Source organism: Ascaphus truei, chromosome 16 (assembly GCF_040206685.1).
Source record: "Ascaphus truei isolate aAscTru1 chromosome 16, aAscTru1.hap1, whole genome shotgun sequence".
Taxonomy (NCBI): Eukaryota; Metazoa; Chordata; class Amphibia; order Anura; family Ascaphidae; genus Ascaphus; species Ascaphus truei.
Genome location: NC_134498.1, coordinates 48,163,747 through 48,186,241, shown reverse-complemented (window position 1 = coordinate 48,186,241; position 22,495 = coordinate 48,163,747). Strand labels below are relative to the sequence as shown.

The 22,495-nt window shown below is 46.3% G+C and overlaps 1 protein-coding gene across 4 annotated transcripts in view; it reads left to right on the top strand.

The window, feature by feature from the left end:
• The first annotated feature begins 2,416 nt into the window (after nt 1–2,416).
• The window catches only part of ATP7A (ATPase copper transporting alpha), a 57,085-nt gene continuing 37,006 nt past the window's right edge, over nt 2,417–22,495 (top strand). Inside the window, exons 1-2 of one of the 4 annotated variants that reach the window (XM_075573488.1) lie at nt 2,417–2,573; nt 20,020–20,146. In XM_075573488.1, the coding sequence (XP_075429603.1) occupies nt 2,557–2,573; nt 20,020–20,146 (144 nt within the window). In that variant the 5' untranslated portion in view covers nt 2,417–2,556. Of the gene's footprint in view, nt 2,574–11,797; nt 11,860–16,421; nt 16,560–19,689; nt 19,821–20,019; nt 20,147–22,495 lie in introns of those variants that run through there. The other 3 variants (XM_075573487.1, XM_075573489.1, XM_075573492.1) reach the window with 3 other exon arrangements.

The following is a 22,495-nucleotide window of genomic DNA, read 5'->3' as shown; positions in this document are numbered from 1 at the left end:
CAGCCTGTGCCCCCTTTCTGCAATCCCCACCTCCCCCCTCCTTACCTTGTCTCTGGTGTGATGTCACGTTACCCCGCAGTGTTATTTGACGGCGGAGACAAGGTAAGGCCGTGATTATAGTGAGCGCGACGGTGCATGCAATTTCACGCGCGGTGCCAACAAAGTGCAACAGCTCTATCGGGCCGGCCATGGCGGATTTTATTTAAAAGCCAATTATTTTGTCTTCGCGCGACGGCTGCGTCATGTGAGCGTTTCAGCCAATGAGGGAGAACCAGTCTGATGCGTCTGCCCTGCCTCCATGCAAAGTGCAGACATCGCTCAGGCGACGCCATGCGCTTCGTCTCACGCTCCCCCTATAAACGCAGTCTATGGGAAGTTGCAGAGGCCTCGTGCCTTTCCCCGGCATTTACTCTAAAGGCCTTGGGGAAGAGTGTGGGACCTCTAATGCCGCCCCCCAGTTTTTGCACCCCTGAGTGGGTAAAATAGTGAGCACACAGAAGCGATGTGCTTTATGAAGCATTATAGCACCTTTTTGTGTACTGGTAGTGTTAATAGTGAGTGAAGTTTGCTGATTCTAATTGTCATGGGATGGCAACATGTAATGTATGCAACATAGATTGTGTTTGACATCAAGGCAACAATTTGCAGGGGCAGAGGGGACAAGTGTGCTATGGGGAGGGAGACATATCCTGTGCTCAGTGTGTGTGGTGGGAGGGAGAGAGGGGACAAGTGTCTGGGGTACTGCTGGCTGGTCCCTGTCTGTCCCCTTCCTCTGTGGCCGAGTCATGCTGCACACCCCGGATGTATGAGTGGGACAGGGCCTTCCCTTTCGGACAATATTCCAGTAAAATAGGAAGTGATTTTACTTTTCTAGCCTCCCAGCAGTTTACGAAACCCCAAAAGCATCACTAGAGCTCTCAAATTATTGCATCTGTCTGGCACCCTCTGTCTTCTGCACACACAAAGAGTCATGTTTGTAGCGCTTGTTAATGTGGATCATAAAGTGTTTGCACTGCAGATGTATATGTGGGGGGGCATTACCCTAATATATTAGACTGAATGTTGGGTAAAGAACAGAAGCAACAAAATGCTTGGAGACAGCGGTTTTACCTTTCAGTACTTGGCAAGGAAACATCCGAAACCGGATTTAACATCCAAATCGTCGTTGGCAGTTCCTGGCGAGTCAGGAGTTTGATGCCTTCGTTTTGGCTCTAGCACATGATACAGAAATTGGAGAACTGATGTACTTCCTGAAAATCAGGTTTGCTCTTGGAGAAAATGATTTATGCAATCTATAGCATGCTTAGGCAGCTGACAGTGCTGCAATAATGGAATATGGTAAGTGTCTTCAAATGTATGTAGTGTTTAAACTAGTTGGGCACTTAATCCAGGGTGCTCAACTCCAGTCCTCAAGCCTCTCCCCTCCAAACAGGTCAGGTTTTCAGGTTCTCTCAGCACAGGTGGCTCAGTCAGACTGAGCCGCCACCTGTGCTGAAGCAAGGGATATCCGGAATACCTGATTTGGGGGGTTCTTGGGGGCTTTTCTTCTCTGCTGCTTAAACTGTAAGTATCCACTTCTCAACTGCTCCAGTTTACATTGATAAAGACACAGCTATACCATCAAACCTTTTGTTTTGTCCGGTTTCAAACTATTCAGTGCAGAACCTTTGACCAAGTACGGTTGGTTGTGTAATAAAAGCATCCTGATAAAAACAATTGCTCCCAAAAGTACAGAGGGAATTTTGGAAGATGCACATGGACACACCATGTTCTCGTGTATGTTCGCACGCTTGTCTGCCGTTTCAATGCTGGAGACTGGAACCGATATGTGGGATCGGTGTGAAGCAGGTAGCTCAGGAACGGACAACTCCAGTCCTCAAGGGCCTCCAACAGGTCAGGTTTTCTGGATATCCCTGCTTCAGCACAGGTGGATCAATCAACTACTGAGCCGCTGATTGAGCCTCCTGTGCTGAAGCAGGGATATCCTGAAAACCTTGCGTGTTGAGGGGGTCTTGAGGACTGGAGTTTGAGCCCCCTGCATTAGACGGCCTAAATGTGTCCCCTGAATTATCTGTTTGCTAATTTCTTTGTATGTGTCGGGCAGCTAGGTGCCTTTTTTTTAACACTCAAAACACCTGTGTTAAGGTAATGTAAATATATATGGTACAGAAGTTATCAATACTGGCAAAGTGTATCCAAAATGACAGTATTTTTGTGCCAATTCTACTCCTGTGTTTCTGTTCTGGCCCCTTTGGCAAACCAGTTGCCCAGCCCTGTTGGAGACCATTAAAAAAAAAAAAACCTGCAAAGCAGCTCAGGGAGTTATGAGTCACTACGATTGATTGCTTAACATGAGTCGTCCCACCTCGAATACATTAGTTTAATGCATTATCTCCTATTAAAGAGGAGGTGTAACTCCTGCAGTACAGGTAGTAAGTGCATTGAGAGCGTTGTGGCCGGAGCAGCGTGAGCTGTGCTGGCTATTCTCAAATCAGTATCAGCCTGCTCATGTTGGTGGATTTTTAACAGCAAACACAGATCCAAAGAGTGTATTAGATGGGTGCTACGGATTGGTGAGTTCTGATAATGTGTGTGTTCTTCAGCTGCACAATGCTCATTAACCCATTGCTGTCATCTCATTGAAATGACTCGTATGTATGGAATATTAGATATATAGAATGTATCATAGGACTCTGTCTGAACTGTAAATACGTTTGACATTTTTACCTATATTTTTCATTATCAAATTCTTTCATACTTGCCCAGTAACTGACAAATCTACATGGTCTGCAGGTGCTCTAATGTTAAATGAATGTGTATTCCATGCACAATTCAGGTTCGGCTTGCTACACCATCAAAATAATTCATGTGTTCTCTCAATCCTAGGAAGAAACTTACTGTTAATATGTAATAATGTAGAGGGTGTTGGCGGCCTAATATATTTTTTGGTAACCATCATATTCGTTTATTTTGTTATAGGACACCCGCATCTCTATAATATGGCTGTACCTCATTTTAATTATTTAAAACATTTAACCAGGGGAGAGACTTTGAAATTAATTTCAAATTCAACATTTTTTTTTTGGGGGGGGGGGTAATTTATTCATTTTTATTAAACATTTTTTTTTTTTGTTTTGTTAGCCAGCTCAACTCCTAAACACACTACATTGTGTATATAATTGTGTCACTTGGAGTGCTGCTGGGATTGTGACATAAGGTATACAAGAGACAAATGTCCCAATGCTACATCCAGCATGGCAAATTATTTAGCACATTGCTATGTCTATATTCTTTCTTGGTTCATCTAGTTTAATACGTTGACAAAAAAAAATGTTTAGGCCTGTGACCACATCACGGTGACCTTATAAGTTGGTCCTACACTAACAATATTATACGGTCTTATGAATCTCTTCCACTCCCGAGTGAGAGGAGGAAAGAAAAAACTGCAGCCAACAGCATGGGGTGTACTGCATATATTGTTACCATTTAGGCACTGCATATATTGCACACGCACACCATGCTGTTGGCTGCAGTGTTTCAAATTAAATTAAGGAAATTAGGGGTAGAAAGCCTATAAATCCTGGGAACCCGTAGCAAGCCAAAAATCAGAGAGAAGAGAAAATACCAAACAATAAGTATTTATACAATGTTTTACCAGGAATTAATACATTGAGAGTTACCTCTTATTTTCAAGTATGTCCTGGGCACAGAGTTATGACAAATACATGGGTAGATACATAGTTACATTAAGTGCACAGGGTTATACATTCTATACAAGACATTGCATGCACAGTTAGGCTCGGGCCATGCTGCCTTCGCCCGTGCGGAGGCTGTGGGAAAGCGGGTGCTTTCCCTGGCCATGGTCGAGGGGGCGTGGCTAGGTGCATCACGGAGCTGGCGAACCGCTCATGTGACTGGCCTGTCGCGCAGCCTGATGGGGCTCCCCAAGAGCGGCACCCCCCTGCAAAGGACCAGCGTGCTGAGGGTTAACATTTGCTTGTTTTCTGTGGAACGTCAACCCCACCCACTAGAATGTTAATGAGCCATGAGGACACAAAGAGCTTTTGTTCACAGCTGCACAGCATCTCAACCACCCACCCCAGTGTGCATCTGCGTTGCCCCAAGGCGCGCAGCCAAAGGGTGTGAGTCGTTTGCTTCTGTTCGCTGATATCTGGTGATGTAAAAGTGATGTTAAAACTGCTCTATTTCAGTCTAAAACTTACAAGCTTTTTATCCCCTGTACCCATTTTTCCAACTCTATCTGTACGTGATTTGACTGTATAACCCTGTTCTTTAATGTAACCACGTATTTTTTATTACTCTGTGCCCAGGACATACTTGGAAACGAGCGGTAACTCTCAATGTATTACTTCCTGGTTAAACATTTTTATAAATAAATAGAAAAGATGAGCTTTTTTTGCAGAGTAAAACATCAGAGAACGCACAATATCTGATAGAGAATGAAATAAGTGGAACTTGTTTATTAAACCTAATGACTGTAAGTATTTTAGTTTTACAGCAGAGGGGAGGCGGCATGTACAGTTTGCACGGTTCCTTATCTATTAAGCCAGATGGAGGAACCACTTCTAAAGGGTGAGGCTGATATACAAGGTTTATATCACTAAGGCTGCGGCCCCGCTGGCGCTGACCGCGCTCATGCTTGAGAGCGGTGATGTCACCAGTTCTCCAAGCATGAGCGCCGAGTGTCCTTGGTATTGGTATTGGTATTTCGCAAGCGCGCACGGGGGGGACTTTGCGGGCAAATTGTGCGTGCTTGAAACGTACATTTTTTTTGTTTACTCAAACACCAACCTTGAGTGAGCGTGTACGAGCGCGCACCGCGTGAGCAGGGACTTGCACATAAAGATTTGTGTAACTAAAATCGGCAAGCACCGCGCGCTCAGCGCCAGCGGTCCGCAGGCTTAGGCCTCGGCCATGTTACCTGCTTGCTGGCTGAGGCGCGCTCCCGCTGCTCAGCACTGAGCCCCTACAGCCGCAATTAGAGCGGCTTTAGTAGGGGCTCGCCTACGCTTCCGCAAGCGCGCGGAAGCGTAGGTCTTAGGGAATTTTAAAATTTCCCCGCTTGGCGGCGCGCAGGGCCGGTCACGTGAGCGGTTCGCCCAATGAGGGCGAACCAGCTCTGTGATGTCACTGGCCCGCCCCCTGACAGCGCGCAGGGAAAGCATCCGCTTTCCCTGCGCCTCAGCGCGCCTCAGCACGCCAGCGGGAACCCTGGCCGAGGCCTTAGACTGGATAGTAATGTAGCAAAGGAAATGTAAATAAACAGAGATACAAAATGTACAACTGCAGCGTTCCTATCTTGTAAAATAAACAGACAGATGGGTGAAAGCCTGTGTTAATTTGAGGAAATCATGAACTGTTGGTGGCACTTAGTTATTTAATTATAAAATGTTTTACCAGGAAGTAATACATTGAGAGTTGCTTCTCGTTTTCACGTATGTCCTGGGCACAGAGTTATGATAACAATACATGGTTACATTAAATGAGCAGAAGTTATACATAATATACAAGACATAGCATGCACAGTTAGAGATAATATATATAATAGGCGTATGTAGCAGTTACATACCAGATTAAAATGTGAGACTGCTTTAGTTTTGAAAGAACTTAGGCCTCGGTCCCGCTGCGCTCGTTGGCGCGGGCGGCGGGTCGCGAGTTCCCCACCAGCAGGGGAATCCTCGCGAGCCGGTCCCGGTCCCCACTGGCTGCACAGAGCACTACACGCTGTAGCGCGTCAGCCGCTGGAGACACCAGAGAATGGTGTTTTCTAGCTTTGACGCGTGACGTGTGTGGCTGTGAGCCAATGGGGAGGGGAGGCTTCGGGAGGAGGAGAGGCTTCGGGGAGCGGGGAGGAGTGTGGAGTGAAAGCAGGTGAGTGCCTTTCTCTGTGTGTGTGTCTGAGTGCGTGCCTGTCTGTGTGTGTATGTGTCTGAGTGCGTGAGTGCCTGTCTGTGTGTGTGTGTGCCCGAGTGCCTGCCTCTGTCTGTGTGTGTGTGTGTGTATGAGTGCGTGAGTGCCTGCCTGTGTGTGCGCGCGTGTGTGTGTATGAGTGCGTGAGTGCCTGCCTGTGTGTGTGTGTGCGCGTGTGTGCGTGTGCGCGTGTATGAATGAGTGCCTGCGTGTGTGTGTTTAAACTTACCTTCCAGCTCCAGCCCGAGTCCGTGGAGGGAGGGGGGGGGGGAGAGTAGCGGGTCCCTCCGCTCAAGCCACGCCCCCCCTCCCTGTCAAACCTCCCACCTCCCGCCCACCTCCCGATCAAACCTCCCACCTCCCGCCCACCTCCCGATCAAACCTCCCGATCAAACCTCCCACCTCCCGCCCACCTCCAGCTCCGGCTCCCGCTCCCTACAGACCGCAGATCGCGGTCTGTGTATCTCAGCGCACCGCCTGTCAGCAGCGCAGGTGCGCTGACTCTGGGAGCGGGGCCTTAGCCTTAGACTGGTGGTGGCTGTGAGAGTCTCCGGCAGACTGTTCCAGGCGTGAGGTGCACGGTAAGAGAAGGAGGAGCGGCCGGATACTTTGCTGAACCTTGGGAACGTGAACAGTCTTTTGGAGTCATTCTCAGATGGTAAGTGCTGCATGTGTTAGGGGTGAGGGGCTTGTTCAGATTGACGGGTAGCTTGCCCAGAAAGTATTTGAAGGCAAGACAGGAAGAATGTACTTTGCCTCTGAACTCAAGGGATAGCCAATCCAGTTCTTGGAGCATTTCACAGGGGGTTGTGTTATAGTTGCATTAATAGTGTTTCTTTATGAAGTTCTCCCGGGTGCAGAACTCGGGCAAGAACTGTGCAAGACTCCGGGCCCCTGACGTGAGGAGCCGGGGCAAGTGTTCTGCGCCCGGCAGCTTCGGGCGGCTGATGCTGGAAGTTCGGACCAGCATCCTGCCGCTGAGACCTCTGTGCGCTGTGGGGTCCGAGCTCTCTCTGCAGTGAAGCCCTCCCTAACCGCCGCACCCCCAGCTAGGTAAGGTGCAACACGCTGTCCAGGCCCGGGTAAAGCTGCCGGCGGCGGGCCGACCGGACTTATCGAAGTAAAAGCATCCGATTGAAAACACTTGTAGTTTTTCCCTTAATAAATCTGGTGCAATTCTTTGCAGGGAGAATGTACTAAATGACTCCCAATGACTGAGTCTATTAACATACAAAAAGCAGCGCTAGCTCATACTCTGCCCTTGGCTTAGCGCAGGGGTGGCCAACTCCAGTCCTCAAGGGCCACCAACAGGTCGATGATGGAGCCACCTGTGCTGAAGCTGGGATATCCTTAAAACCTGACCTTTTGGTGGCCCTTGAGCACTGAAGGTGGCCTCCCCTGTCTCATATATATAATCTAAGGGGGATTAGGACTCGGCATGGAAATAACTTTCTGTAGAAACACCCGTTGTGCAATAATCTACCATGTGGGGTTTTTTTTTTAAACAAAACATTGTGCAATTATTAGGACTTTGCCTGTGAATAACAAGGAAGTTTGCTGAGGGAATTTATGACTTTGCAGCAAAAAATAAATAAAAGAAAATGGGAAGTCCTGAAAGCCGTGCTCTCACAGTGACTGTAGGGCAATAACACGTGAGATGTTACATTGGAAGATTAATCCCACCAAAAGCAATGGGGGGTTTCTTTAGGAGCGGCTCAGTGAGTAAAGACACTGACTGGCACTGAGTTTGAAGCAGGGGAGCCTGGTTCAATTCCCGGTGTCGGCTCCTTGTGACCTTGGACAAGTCACCTTATCTCCCTGTGCCTCAGGCACCAAAAGCATTGATTGTAAGCTCTGCAGGGCAGGGACCTGTCCCTGCAAAATGTCTCTGTAAAGCGCTGCGTACAACTAGCAGCGCTATACAAGAACATGCTATTATTATTATTACGTTTGGAGTGATTCTTTTGCACTGGTTTTGCTCACATTTTGCAGTTGAATAGACCCCTGGGAAAGTGAGGCAGGGAGAGCCTGGCAGGCAGGGAGCCCAGAGGGAGCCTGGTGGGCAGGGAGCTCAGAGGGAGCCTGGTGGGCAGGGAGCCTAGAGGGAGCCTGGCAGGCAGGGAGCCCAGAGGGAACCTGATGGGCAGGGAGCTCAGAGGGAGTCTGGTGGGCAGGGAGCCTGGTGGGCAGGGAGCCCAGAGGGAGCCTGGTGGGCAGGGAGCTCAGAGGGAGCCTGGTGGGCAGGGAGCCTAGAGGGAGCCTGGCAGGCAGGGAGCCCAGAGGGAACCTGATGGGCAGGGAGCTCAGAGGGAGCCTGGTGGGCAGGGAGCCCAGAGGGAGCCTGGTGGGCAGGGAGCCTGGTGGGCAGGGAGCCCAGAGGGAGCCTGGTGGGCAGGGAGCCCAGAGGGAGCCTGGTGGGCAGGGATCTCAGAGGGAACCTGGTGGGCAGGGAGCTCAGAGGGAACCTGGTGGGCAGGGAGCCTGGTGGGCAGGGAGCTCAGAGGGAACCTGGTGGGCAGGGAGCCTGGTGGGCAGGGAGCCCAGAGGGAGCCTGGTGGGCAGGGAGCATGGTGGGCAGGGAGCCCAGAGGGAGCCTGGTGGGCAGGGAGCTCAGAGGGAGCCTGGTGGGCAGGGAGCCTAGAGGGAGCCTGGCAGGCAGGGAGCCCAGAGGGAACCTGATGGGCAGGGAGCTCAGAGGGAGCCTGGTGGGCAGGGAGCCCAGAGGGAGCCTGGTGGGCGGGGAGCCTGGTGGGCAGGGAGCTCAGAGGGAGCCTGGTGGGCAGGGAGCCCAGAGGGAGCCTGGTGGGCAGGGAGCCCAGAGGGAGCCTGGTGGGCAGGGATCTCAGAGGGAACCTGGTGGGCAGGGAGCTCAGAGGGAACCTGGTGGGCAGGGAGCCTGGTGGGCAGGGAGCTCAGAGGGAACCTGGTGGGCAGGGAGCCTGGTGGGCAGGGAGCCCAGAGGGAGCCTGGTGGGCAGGGAGCTCAGAGGGAGCCTGGTGGGCAGGGAGCTCAGAGGGAACCTGGTGGGCAGGGAGCCCAGAGGGAGCCTGGTGGGCAGGGAGCTCAGAGGGAGCCTGGTGGGCAGGGAGCTCAGAGGGAACCTGGTGGGCAGGGAGCCCAGAGGGAGCCTGGTGGGCAGGGATCTCAGAGGGAACCTGGTGGGCAGGGAGCTCAGAGGGAACCTGGTGGGCAGGGAGCTCAGAGGGAACCTGGCGGGCAGGGAGCCCAGAGGGAGCCTGGTGGGCAGGGAGCTCAGAGGGAACCTGGCGGGAAGGGAGCTCAGAGGGAACCTGGCGGGCAGGGAGCTGAGGGAACCTGGTGGGCAGGGAGCCCAGAGGGAGCCTGTTGGGCAGGGATCTCAGAGGGAGCCTGGTGGGCAGGGAGCCCAGAGGGAGTCTGGTGGGCAGGGAGCCTGGTGGGCAGGGATCTCAGAGATAAGTGGTCACAAAGTGAGACTTCCAGTCCCATGTCTGTTCTGCCGTTTTACCCTGTGGAGAAATCCTCACGTTGTCATGTTTAGTTTGTACTTGTGTTTCTGATCTTTAATGGCACAATTACCTGCATCACACCCTAATAATTACTTATGCCTTTTATAGTTTCTTTCTTCCTAAGCTTGGTGGCATTACAGCCTCCCTGTTATTTACAGCACTAACAATACACACATATATATAAAAGTTCTGTGTACAGAAGCTGCTCTACCTTCCTTACTACAGGGAGCACCATTTATATCGCCCAATCGCTGAGATCCCCAGCTGTTTAATAATAGTTCATCACAAAATTGGTTATCTAACTACTGCAGGATGAAACATTTACAATTGTTCATACATGTAATTCAAACACACAATAACATTGAATTAACGTGTTCAAGTCTGCAGCATTTATTACAAACTATAATTATCTTTTTGAACCTGGTGACAACACTTTAAAAAAAATATATATATATATATATAATATATATTAATGCTTTTTTTAGGTCATAATAATTGGAGTTATTGTGCTATTCAATTTCCACAAACAAATATATTGTTAGTTTAGGTTTCTAAATAAACCAGAAGTGGTTCTGTATAACACCGCATACTGTTAAGTTGTGAACTTTGATATTATCATACATTTTGGGAATACTCATTTATGGTAAGTCTGCATCGTTAGACAACACAAGGTTATACTGATTATCAGAGCACGTGTTCTTATTGCAGACTGCACATTTAGCAGCAGTAATAATACATTATTGCTTTATAATATACACAATACATTTATTTTGCAAGTAACTAAGTAGACCCCAGTTACGGTGAAAAGCATGCAGTAATGATACAGAACATTTATGCGCAATTTCACGTGTCTCAGGCAGGTCACACCTGCCTTACCCATTAATGACACAGCCCACAGTGCAGCCGAGGACTCTGGGAATTGATATGCAAATGAGCCCTCAGAGTGTGTCAGTTTTTGCTTCTTATCCACTTTATTGCTAAGCTTAGGTGTGCAGTTTCACACAGCGTTTAAAGGAAAGCCTGGGTCACAGGTGTGTATGGTCAGCAGACCTCCTCAGACAGCTTTTTGACCCTAGGGCGTTTGCTGACCTTGCATTGTGAAGCTTGTTGGGAGTATATGCACAGCAGGTACACAAACAAGTTATGGCGAGTAGAAGAACTTGAACAATGAATACGAAGAACTCGCCATCTCTTTATTTTTGTCTAAACTGACTTGTCCTAAATTACAAATAGCTGAGCGTGTAGTTTTGACCCAAATCTTTCTCATTGTAAAGACTTTTGAACTCTGAACTAGACCAGGTTTGTTTGCTAAACCAGCCACTATCCTATTTATATGCTGATGCCGTGCGTTCAGCTCGATTCAATGGTCATTCGTAAAACCTGGTGTGACCAGGTGGTCTTCCATGAGAGGCGTGAGAACCCACCCATGGTGACCATTCCTCTTACCGTGTTCATTGTAAGGTGGGGTGATGGTTGCTGAATGGTTTCTAGTCCAAACACAGAACAAGATTACGTGTTTGGTACAAGCTATCTGTGTTATCCTGGGAGGGAGAAAGGGCGCTGAATAAATACACCAGTGTGATATGCTGATATACTTGTTAGTGTGTGACCCAGAAAATGTATTTGCTGAGCAAATTCGATTGGATATCTGAAGTGGGTACGACATTATTTCCAAGTCAGCCGCACAAATTGGAACGAGGCAGCGTTCCAAAGGCAGGGGCGGCCAACTCCAGTCCTCAAGGGCCACCAACAGATCAGGGTTTTACGGATATTCCTGCTTCAGCACAGGTTAAAATGGAGGTTTAAATCTCGTGTCACGTGCGCCAATAGGAAGCTGCAATATCATCCGTCCTATTGGCCTACTTGACGTGGGGAATTTAAACCTCCCTAATGTACCAGCGGCCACTTCTCCAGTTAGTATCTTGGGGACCTGGGGGTCTCCGCAGCGGAATTGAATGCAGGGGTGGGGAAGGGCAGAGGGAACAGCTGATTTGTCTTTGTCAAAAGCTCTTAGACCAGGGGAGGCCAACTCCAATCCTCAAGGGCCAACAACTAGTCAGGTTTTCAGAATATCCCTGCTTCAGCACGGGTGCCTCAATCAGTTGCTCAGTCGAAAATGTGTGCTGAAGCAGGGATATTCCTAATACCTGGCCTATTGGTGCCTCTTGAGGGCTGGCGTTGGCCATCCCTGTCTTAGATCCACATATATTTTGGCCTTTACAGTGTTAAAGTATGCGAGATACGGCGTGGTACAGTAGCAGTTGCATTTAGAAGTTACTGATGAGTTAATAATGGCTTCATGTGAGAAATGCACACTCTCTTTGCCATTGTTTTTTTCTGACAGATGTAAGCTGTGCCCCAAGTTTCCTGTGGCCAATACACTTGCCAGCTGGGGAAATCGGAAGCACACCCATATGGAGGAAAATCATCACCTTTTCATGTGAGTTCATTATTCTACATTTATACATCAACTGTACTCAATCCACATCGATATATATATATATATATATATATATATATATATATATATATATATATATATATATATATATATATATATATATATATACACAGTGGTCGACAAATCACCAAAAAACCTACTCACCGAACAAAAAAATCTACTCGCCACTTAGTACCACACGTGTGCTGCTTGGGCCAATAGGAGCTCGCCACGATGTTAAATCCACTCGCCCGGGGCGTGCAAATGTATAGGTTTGTCGAACACTGTATATATATATATATATATATATATATATATATATATATATATATATATATATATATATATATATATATATATATATATATATATATATATATTCTTGGACACTATTTAGTGAGGATTCTTACAGCAGTGAAGGTGGAATCCTGACCAGCTAGTCGATAAATATAGTGGATGGTTGCTGTTAATTGGAATTGTTCATACAGATGATACTCCAGGGTGTTACACCACAAGAGACTTATCTATGTGAAGGAATTGTGCTTATTACTAGCTATTGGTGGCATAATAGAGCACCATACAGTTTTTTTGATTTACACTTTGCTGCAAAAAACAGGATCTACTATGGTTCTTTCCCCTCATACAGAGGTAAAAGGAAGGGTTCACAGTGTAGTGTAGGAACTGCATTAATTTGGTTATACCTTGACGTTGGTATGCAGAGTTATGACGCTTTGGTCAAAGGGTTTAACTAAATAACCAAGTTATTATTATTATTGAAGTATTTAAACTTTATACTTATTACCATATGTGTTTTGTCAATTGGATGTAGCATTGGGCACCCCTGTCTTTTGTTGCATACAGTGCTTCCACTGCAGCCAGGGATTCTGGGTAATTACATGCAAATGAGTACAGTGTCACCTGCTTCTTTTCCTGTAAAGGCAGGATTATCCTTAAAATATAGGATATGGGCATGTGATATAGAGGGCAGGGTTACCCTTATAATATATTATATGGGCATGTGATATAGAGGGCAGGGTTACCCTTATAATCTATTATATGGGCATGTGATATAGAGGGCAGGGTTATCCTTAAAATATAGGATATGGGCATGTGATATAGAGGGCAGGGTTACCCTTATAATATATTATACGGGCATGTGATATAGAGGGCAGGGTTACCCTTATAATATATTATACGGGCATGTGATATAGAGGGCAGGGTTACCCTTATAATATATTATATGGGCATGTGATATAGAGGGCAGGGTTACCCTTATAATATATTACACGGGCATGTGATATAGAGGGCAGGGTTACCCTTATAATATATTACACGGGCATGTGATATAGAGGGCAGGCTTACCCTTAGAATATATTACACGGGCATGTGATATAGAGGGCAGGGTTACCCCTACAATATATTACACGGGCATGTGATATAGAGGGCAGGGTTAAGAAGTGGCTCAATGAGTAAAGACACTGACTGACACTGAGATTACAGCAGGGGAGCCTGGTTCAATTCCCGGTGTCTGCTCCTTGTGACCTTGGGCAAGTCACTTTATCTCCCTGTGCCTCAGGCACCAAAAACATAGATTGTAAGCTCCTGTGTGCCTGCAAAATGTCTCTGTAAAGCGCTGCGTACAATTAGCAGCGCTATACAAGAACATGCTATTATTATGGGGATGTGATACCCTTATAATATATTACACGGGCATGTGATATAGAGGGCAGGGTTACCCTTATAATATATTACATGGATATAGAGGGCAGGGTTACCCTTATATGTGATATGGGCATGTGATATAGAGGGCAGGGTTACCCTTATAATATATTACACGGGCATGTGATATAGAGGGCAGGGTTACCCTTATATGTGATATAGAGGGCAGGGTTACCCTTATAATATATTACATGGGCATGTGATATAGAGGGCAGGGTTACCCTTATAATATATTACATGGATATAGAGGGCAGGGTTACCCTTATATGTGATATGGGCATGTGATATAGAGGGCAGGGTTACCCTTATAATATATTACACGGGCATGTGATATAGAGGGCAGGGTTACCCTTATATGTGATATAGAGGGCAGGGTTACCCTTATAATATATTACATGGGCATGTGATATAGAGGGCAGGGTTACCCTTATATGTGATATGGGCATGTGATATAGAGGGCAGGGTTACCCTTATATGTGATATAGAGGGCAGGGTTACCCTTATAATATATTACACGGGCATGTGATATAGAGGGCAGGGTTACCCTTATAATATATTATATGGGCATGTGATATAGAGGGCAGGGTTACCCTTATAATATATTATATGGGCATGGGATATAGAGGGCAGTGTTACCCTTATAATATATTACATGGGCATGTGATATAGAGGGCAGGGTTACCCTTATAATATATTACACGGGCATGTGATATAGAGGGCAGGGTTACCCTTATAATATATTATATGGGCATGTGATATAGAGGGTAGGGTTACCCTTATAATATATTATATGGGCATGTGATATAGAGGGCAGGGTTACCCTTATAATATATTATATGGGGATGTGATATAGAGGGCAGGGTTACCCTTATAGTATATTATACGGGCATGTGATATAGAGGGCAGGGTTACCCTTATAATATATTACACGGGCATGTGATATAGAGGGCAGGGTTACCCTTATAATATATTACACGGGCATGTGATATAGAGGGCAGGGTTACCCTTATATGTGATATAGAGGGCAGGGTTACCCTTATAATATACTAGCCGAGAGACCCGGCGTTGCCCGTGAGTTAAATTTCCTGCTCCCTCCTCTCCCCCCTATTTGTGTGCTCCCCCTCTCCCAGCCCCCAGAGGGAAGGAGGGACAGTGGACAGGAGGGGGGGGGGACAGTGGACAGGAGGGAGGACAGTGGAGGGGGGGGGGGACAATGGACAGGGGGGGTGCAGTGGACAGGGGGGGGGACAGAAGACAGGAGGGGGGGGACAGTGGGAGGTGAGGTGAGTGAGCGCTGGGGAGGGAGGTGAGGCCTTTTTTATAAGGGGGCTGGTAGCCATGAGTGTTTATTATAGACAGAGGGTGGCCCTCACCCCACACAAAGCATGTCCGCCCACTCTGTGTGACATTGACACACCGACTGGTTATGTCTGGATTCTGATTGACCCCGCAGCGCGGGTAAATCCTGTAGCCTCTCTGATAGAGGGAGCAACCGTCACGGGGAGGGGGGGAGGGGGGCAGGGGGTGAGCGCCCGTACAGTGACGGGTCTTTGGGTGGGAAAACACGCACCTGACAGGAGCTGGGCGGGAACAGACCGCCTCAGTATTGGCAATGCCGCCATCTTGTGTGACCTTACGCGAGTGCCCAGCAGAGGGGGTGAGAAGTAGTGAATAATTTAACAGTTGAGCAGAGCGCATAGAGATATGCCGGTGCGGAGATATGCTGTTGCGGAGCGCAGATAGAAAACGGGACATAAATAATTGGTAAGTGCGTAGGTAAAGCAAGAAATGCACAGCGTGGCTGGCGGTGATGATTTAATGAAAATTAATAATATACTTTACACAGGATGGGGAATAAATAGAAAACGGGACATATTGTGAAAGTGGCCATTGAATGTAGCGACACTTGTGCATGAGCGTATAGAGAAAGGGACATTTGAGAGGAGCGCATAGAGATATGCATGTGCGGAGCGCACATGTCAGTTGGTGTTGCGGCCATTTTAGAAAATCTTAATGAAACAGGACATATTAAAATGTTGTGTGTGTGTGTGTGTGTGTACACACAGGGGTGAGAGTGTGAGATGAACTTACCAAGGACTCTGCAGGGGTTCTGTGGGGGTATGCTGTCAGTGCAAGTGTGTGACAGTGAAGTAGGTGTGTGTCAGTGATGTCAGTGTAAGTTTTGGCCAATGACAGTCGTGTGGGCGGTGTGTGTCACAGTGGGGCGTACCTCTTGGGCAATGACAGTCGGGGTGGCCACGGACCAATCACATTCACCGCAGCTAGTACCAACCTTTGATTTTATATATTATAAGAAGATTACACGGGCATGTGATATAGAGGGCAGGGTTACCCTTATAATATATTACATGGGCATGTGATATAGAGGGCAGGGTTACCCTTATAATATATTACATGGGCATGTGATATAGAGGGCAGGGTTACCCTTATATGTGATATGGGCATGTGATATAGAGGGCAGGGTTACCCTTATATGTGATATAGAGGGCAGGGTTACCCTTATATGTGATATAGAGGGCAGGGTTACCCTTATATTATATGGGCATGTGATATAGAAGGCAGGGTTACCCTTATAATATATTCTATGGGCATGTGATATAGAGGGCAGGGTTAACCTTATATGTGATATAGGGGGCAGGGTTACCCTTATAATATATCACACGGGCATGTGATATAGAGGGCAGGGTTACCCTTATATGTGATATGGGCATGTGATATAGAGGGCAGGGTTACCCTTATATGTGATATGGGCACGTGATCACATTAATCATTGACTGATGAGGGTAACCTAACCCTGCTGCTCGGGGTATCCATGGTGACGCCAAGCTCACGCTCTGTCACGTGACTCGTCCTGCACGCTGCTCTCGCGATAATTCCCTGTCTATCCGGCCGTCTGGCTGACAGGGACTGGAGTTGGGCGGCCGGTACCGGGGGAGAGCGTGGGTCCGGGACCGGGAGAGGTATGTGGCTCTGACACCTCCTCCTTCTCTTCAGGTCTAGACGCCTGTACCCCACCCCCCTCCTGCCCTGTGCCTCCCCCTCCTGCCCTGTGCCCTGCACCTCACCCCCCCCGCACCGTACCTCACCCCCCCTCGCACCGTACCTCACCCCCCCCCCCCGCACCGTACCTCACCCCCCCCCGCACCGTACCTCACCCCCCCTGCCCTGTACCTCACCCCCCTGCCCTGTACCTCACCCCCCCTGCCCTGTACCTCACCCCCCCTGCCCTGTACCTCACCCCCCCTGCCCTGTACCTCACCCCCCCTGCCCTGTACCTCACCCCCCCTGCCCTGTACCTCATCCCCCCCTGCACCTCACCCCACTCCTGCCCTGTGCCTCCCCCTCCTGCCCTGTACCCTGAAACTCACCCCCCCCTGCACCGTACCTCACCCCCCCCCCCTGCCCTGTACCTCACCCCCCCCCTGCCCTGTACCTCCTCCCCCAGCCCTGTACACCCCCCTGCCCTGTACCTCCTCCCCCCTTCCCCTCCCCCCCCCAATTACCTGTGCCCCCTCTGCAGGATATGGGACCACTCTCTAGCACGCTCAGTCTCTAACACACACCAACTCACATTCTCTAACATACAATGTGAGTGTGTGACACTGTGTAAGTGTATCTCACACGCACACTGCAACACACACACTGTCTAGACTAACTCACTCACATTCTCTAACAGTTACACTCACACTCACTCATTCTCTAACACAGTTACACTCTCACACTCATTCTCTAACACAGTGACACTGTCTCACACTCACATTCTCTAACACACGTACACTATCTCACACTCACTCATTCTCTAACACAGTTACACTCTCACACTCACTCAGATTCTCTAACACAGTTACACTATCTCACACTCACTCATTCTCTAACACAGTTACTCCCAAATTTTTTATTTCCACATACTCTGCAACTAACAAACTTTGCTAAATGAGCAGTTAAATAGCATTTTTATCCTGATGCCCTTAACTAGATTGTTGGAAACGTCTTTCTAATTCCCTCAATGAAAGTAAACACTCTGTTTGCTGATCTAAAATACCTGTAAAGTAATTTTTTTTAAATGTTCCTGCTATTAATATTAATTAAGACACTGATTTGTTATTACATCCAGTCACACTGCATATTGACCCTTGTTTACTTCATTACAGAAAACTGTAAATCCATCCAATGACTAAGCAAAAAAAAAGTCTAGTGCAGCAGATGGTAATTTTTAATCCAGGCAAACTAACATAGTATTTTTTTAAACATGTATAACTAACTTTTAGATGAGCAATAACCATTTTTTTCAGCTATTACAATATTACTCGCTATGTGATGTTTGCCTAAACATTACAGTGCTTCAGATGTGTAACAAAAAAAGTCATTCATAAAAATTGAAGCACAATAATTAAGTTACATGGCTGTTCCGCTTTTATCATGTGCTGGACCAATGTGCCAAACACAGCAATATTTTACTAAAAACAGAAGCACATATCAAAGCAAAAAATGTCTACATAATTGCAGAATATTACATGTAATTTACACTTTCATAAGTGGTTTTTATTTATATTTTTGGACAAGGAGCTTGACAACAAATGATGCATTTGTTATATAAACCAGAACGTAGAATCGGCCTTGTTGATGGCGTTTAACCGAATTGACATTCAAATATAGGGAGTTGTAATACAAGAAGTGAACCAGACGTTAAAACAAATGGCAGGAAAAACATATATAACATCTGTGGGATCTAGGGAGTTTTACAGAGACGGTAGGGGATGTGATGTTGAAACTGCGCTATACACAGTCACTTTAAGTAAAACAGAAGGAGTTCTTGGACATCTCCTCAGTGCAATGCAGATCTCTCCAGGAATGCAAAGGTTAATGTACATTTCTCAGAGATGGGTTGCAGTATGAGTGTAAGAATGACCTGTTACATTGGCAGTGTGCTGACCACTCATAGCTTGACAATTACTCTTCTTAACATAGTAAGAGGAAATAATTTGTATGTAACAAGAGGGAGTAGGGGGTATGATACTTTTTATGGGACCAACAACTAGTGGATATGTTACAAGCCTCCCAACCTCTCAGGGTCCTTCATCAGCTCCTACCGCTACCCTGAGAGGTTGGAAAGCTTGTTGCGTATCAACTACTTGTTGGTCCCATAAAAGGTATCATACCCTCTACATGGGGTTGCCACCTTCGACTGAAGGCCAACCCGGAAATTATTGTTACTATTTTTAAAATAAAGCACTTACCTCTGGCTTCCTCCCGGCATGTCCCCCCGCGATGCCATGACAATGGGAAGTCACGCTGCGTCAAGTTTCCATGACAACATGGCGCCGCCTGGCGTTGTAGCATCTTGTTGTCATGGCAACGGGCTTCACGTGGCGTTCCCGTTGACATGGCAACATGGCGCCGTTTGCTGCCACGCAGCCATTTTGCCCGTATTTGCAGGGGGTAGATGCCGGGAGACGTTGCCGTCGCCCGCCCAAAGTTCCCACCACCCGGAGGTTTACTAGGTAAACCCGCAGTCTCCGAGTTAAACCCGGAGTGGTGACAACCCTGCCCCTACTCCAGAGGCTGTCGTTTAGGTCTAATGTAGTTGTACGAGTCATTTTATTCTTGGAAAAGTGCAGTCTTTTGATTTGGAAAGCAGCTCGGGGTTGAATACCATGCAATATTACCAAGACAGAGCAGGAGAACAACTGCAGTGTGGGGCTCTTGTGTGCTCATTTGCATGCCATTTCCCAGAATTCCTGGCTGCAGTGGCAGCATTGTATGCTAAGAGATAATGGGGAAAAGCACACCTTTCTCGGATGTGAATGTGGTCACAAGTGGTATTTTTTTTGCTGCACGCTGTACCGTGGAGGGGGTTTGTCACTTTTCTTACCCGCCATAAGTTATGTAAATGTGTGCTCTTGTATGTAACATTTAGAAGGTGACTGGGCTTGTATGGCTGGAAGCGTGATATTGATTATACAGTGCATGATAAATTCCCCCAACTCTATCCCCTCCCACTGAGCCTGCTGCTTTGAGTATTACGCAGGAAGCAGAAGTAAAATCTAATTAGTGAACGCTGCTGTTCTTGCTGAGAACTGGTGGTGACATCACGTCTGCAAAGTAGTGATATAAGATATGGCCGCTCCGGTTAGACGCACCGCCCGCAGAACCTTTGTATGAGTAAAATATACAGGCTACAGCATAAGGCAATCTCTTCTCCGACTTCAAGGAAAGAATAAGTAAGTAGTTACAGTGACAACGTGATTACGTTAAATTATGTTCACATGTTGGAAAATGTTATACTGCTTGTGCAAAAATTGATCTATTTTATAAAACAAAATGCCTCTGTTTTTTTCCCCAATGGAATTAAAATAAAATTATTTTGCGATTGTGCAGTTATGTTTTTTGTTACAATGTTGCTGTTTCTCTTTTGTTTAGTAATGTGAAGATGATGGATACGAGGGCTCATCTGATCTCCATCCCCGTGGAGGGGATGACCTGCAATTCATGTGTTCAAACGATTGAACAGAAGCTTGGAAGTCTTAAAGGGATTCACAGCGTTCAGGTGAGTAACACAATGTATATATCGGATGCAATGGGGTTACGTCGCGTCCAGTGATTGTACTGTCCCCGCTGGCATGTTTTTGCGGGATGTTCTGTTATCACGGCCATTGAATCCTATGGAGACTTGGTGATATTGTGAGTTACAATGCGATTTGTGTGATCAGCTGGAGGTCTGCTACAACTGTATCTTGATTATTAAACTGAAGTCAAAATCTTATAGTTATCACAACATGCCAGTTATTTCAGCACAGGCAAGGACATGTATAATTGCAGATACATTATACATTGCAATAGTTCTAATAGCTATAGTGATCCTATAGAAGTATAGATGTGTTGCATATTGTGATATATTTTATTGAACCAGCAAGAGAGTTCTTCACAGATGTAATAACGTGTACGGAGATTTTTAAAATCTCACATGTCTTTTCTTCATTGTGTGTACTCGTGGGGATCTCTTATTGCAAGCGAACACAAGACAGAATAAGGCATAGCAAGTGTTTAGTTAGGAGAATCTAAAATAATAAAAAAATGTACATTTCATTTTCTCAACCTTCAGATGATTGATACATAGAAATCTTACAGAGCCAGTAAGGGGTGTTATGTTAAGGTCCGTGCATGAGATGTACATCTCGGATACACTGGCCTTGGCCCCTTGCAGACGCCCTTAACATAACACTCTCCTACTGACTCTGTACATTCTCCCTAATTACCACTTAGATTGTAAGCTCTTCGGGGCAGGGACTCCTTTTCCTATTGTTACTTTCATGTCTGAAGCGCTTATTCCCATTATGTTGTATTATTATATCCCGTGTATCACTGCTGTGAGGCGCTATGTACCTGGATGGTGCTATATAACTAATGATAAACATACATACATACATACATACATCTCAATTAGCCTAAATAATATATATATTTCCCATTGGCCTAAATGATCTATATTTCTACTCACCTATATGATATATATTTTTCCATTAGCCTGTATGTAGCTAGATCTCAGTTTCAGATGTTTTATGCAGTCTGATTATTGTGTGTTCCCTTGTGTCAGTGGAGCAGCTGTTTGTATTACAGGGGCGCTGCTGTACTAGCAAATGTGCCTTTTATAGTTTATATATCTTATTCAAACATAAAGTTTCCATCCACCCAGGAGAAAATACAGTATGAACACACATTCCTTTTATTTATACATCTCTGTAAGTAACCCCACGACTAGTTTCAATATTTAAAAAAAAAATCTCAGTCCACTCTGATTATCCCATAAAAATACCTTTTTGTTTTATAAAGCAGCCTGTCTTTTCATGATCGCATACTTTACTATGAAATTATCCCATATTAAGGCTGAAAAATATTATTTGTAGTGATGGTTAAAAAATTCCACCTTTCCAATATATAGATTGGGGCGGTCTCTCGTATTTGAAGTTTTCTTGCGTAAGGTTTTCAGCTGAAAAGGAAAAGCTATTAAAGCCACTTTAGAACCGTCTGTAAAAAAGACTACAGGTATATTTTGTACTTTCTCCCCGGAGCTATCTAATGATGTGATAGGAAAAGCTAGAAGTTGGAGTTTTAATGTACTCTTCTCCTAGAAAATGCATCTTGGATGTGGTACCTCATCTCTCACAGCTGTGCAGCGAGTATCACTCATTTGAAGATCATCTTCCTCGTGTTTAGTATCCGTGGTATCATCATTGTAGTTGGGTGAAAGACTATCTCATTGGTAATGTCACTGCTTTTGAAGCTGGTGTATCTCCGTTTAAGCTCCTCGTCCCCTGGGCGAAATCACTTTATCTCCATTTTCCTCGGGCTTCAACGTTTGATGTAATCTTCTGTGGGTGGGGGAGTCTGTTCGGTACTGTGTACAGTGCTGTGTGCATGGTCTGCACTGTATAACAAAGTTTCTATATTTTTTAATCTTTTCTAAGACCTTTTCCAGTGAGTCAGGGACACAATTCTGCGTGACGTTTATTTTTCAGTCATTGAGAATGTAATGGATCATTCACAAATAGTTATAAAGAACTCGGTCCTATCATTTTGTTTATGAATATACAGCCTGACTAGATACAGTTTTGATGATGATGATAAACCTGTTTTGCCTCAAGTATACTATATATAAGCAAAGTGCCCCGCTACAGCAATGTAGTATAGAAAAAAGATATTATGGGAGCGGTGCCTTGGGTAAGGGTATAACTGAAAAAACAAGAGAGAGCTGGAAACCCAATTAGGCACTCAATTCCCAAAAACTGAATGTATAATGAAATGAATTAAAATTAATTTTTAATTGTTCATCAATTTTAAAAGAATGGGGGTTAAAATCCACTAGAGGACACACACATAGTAATCCTATGTCGAGTAC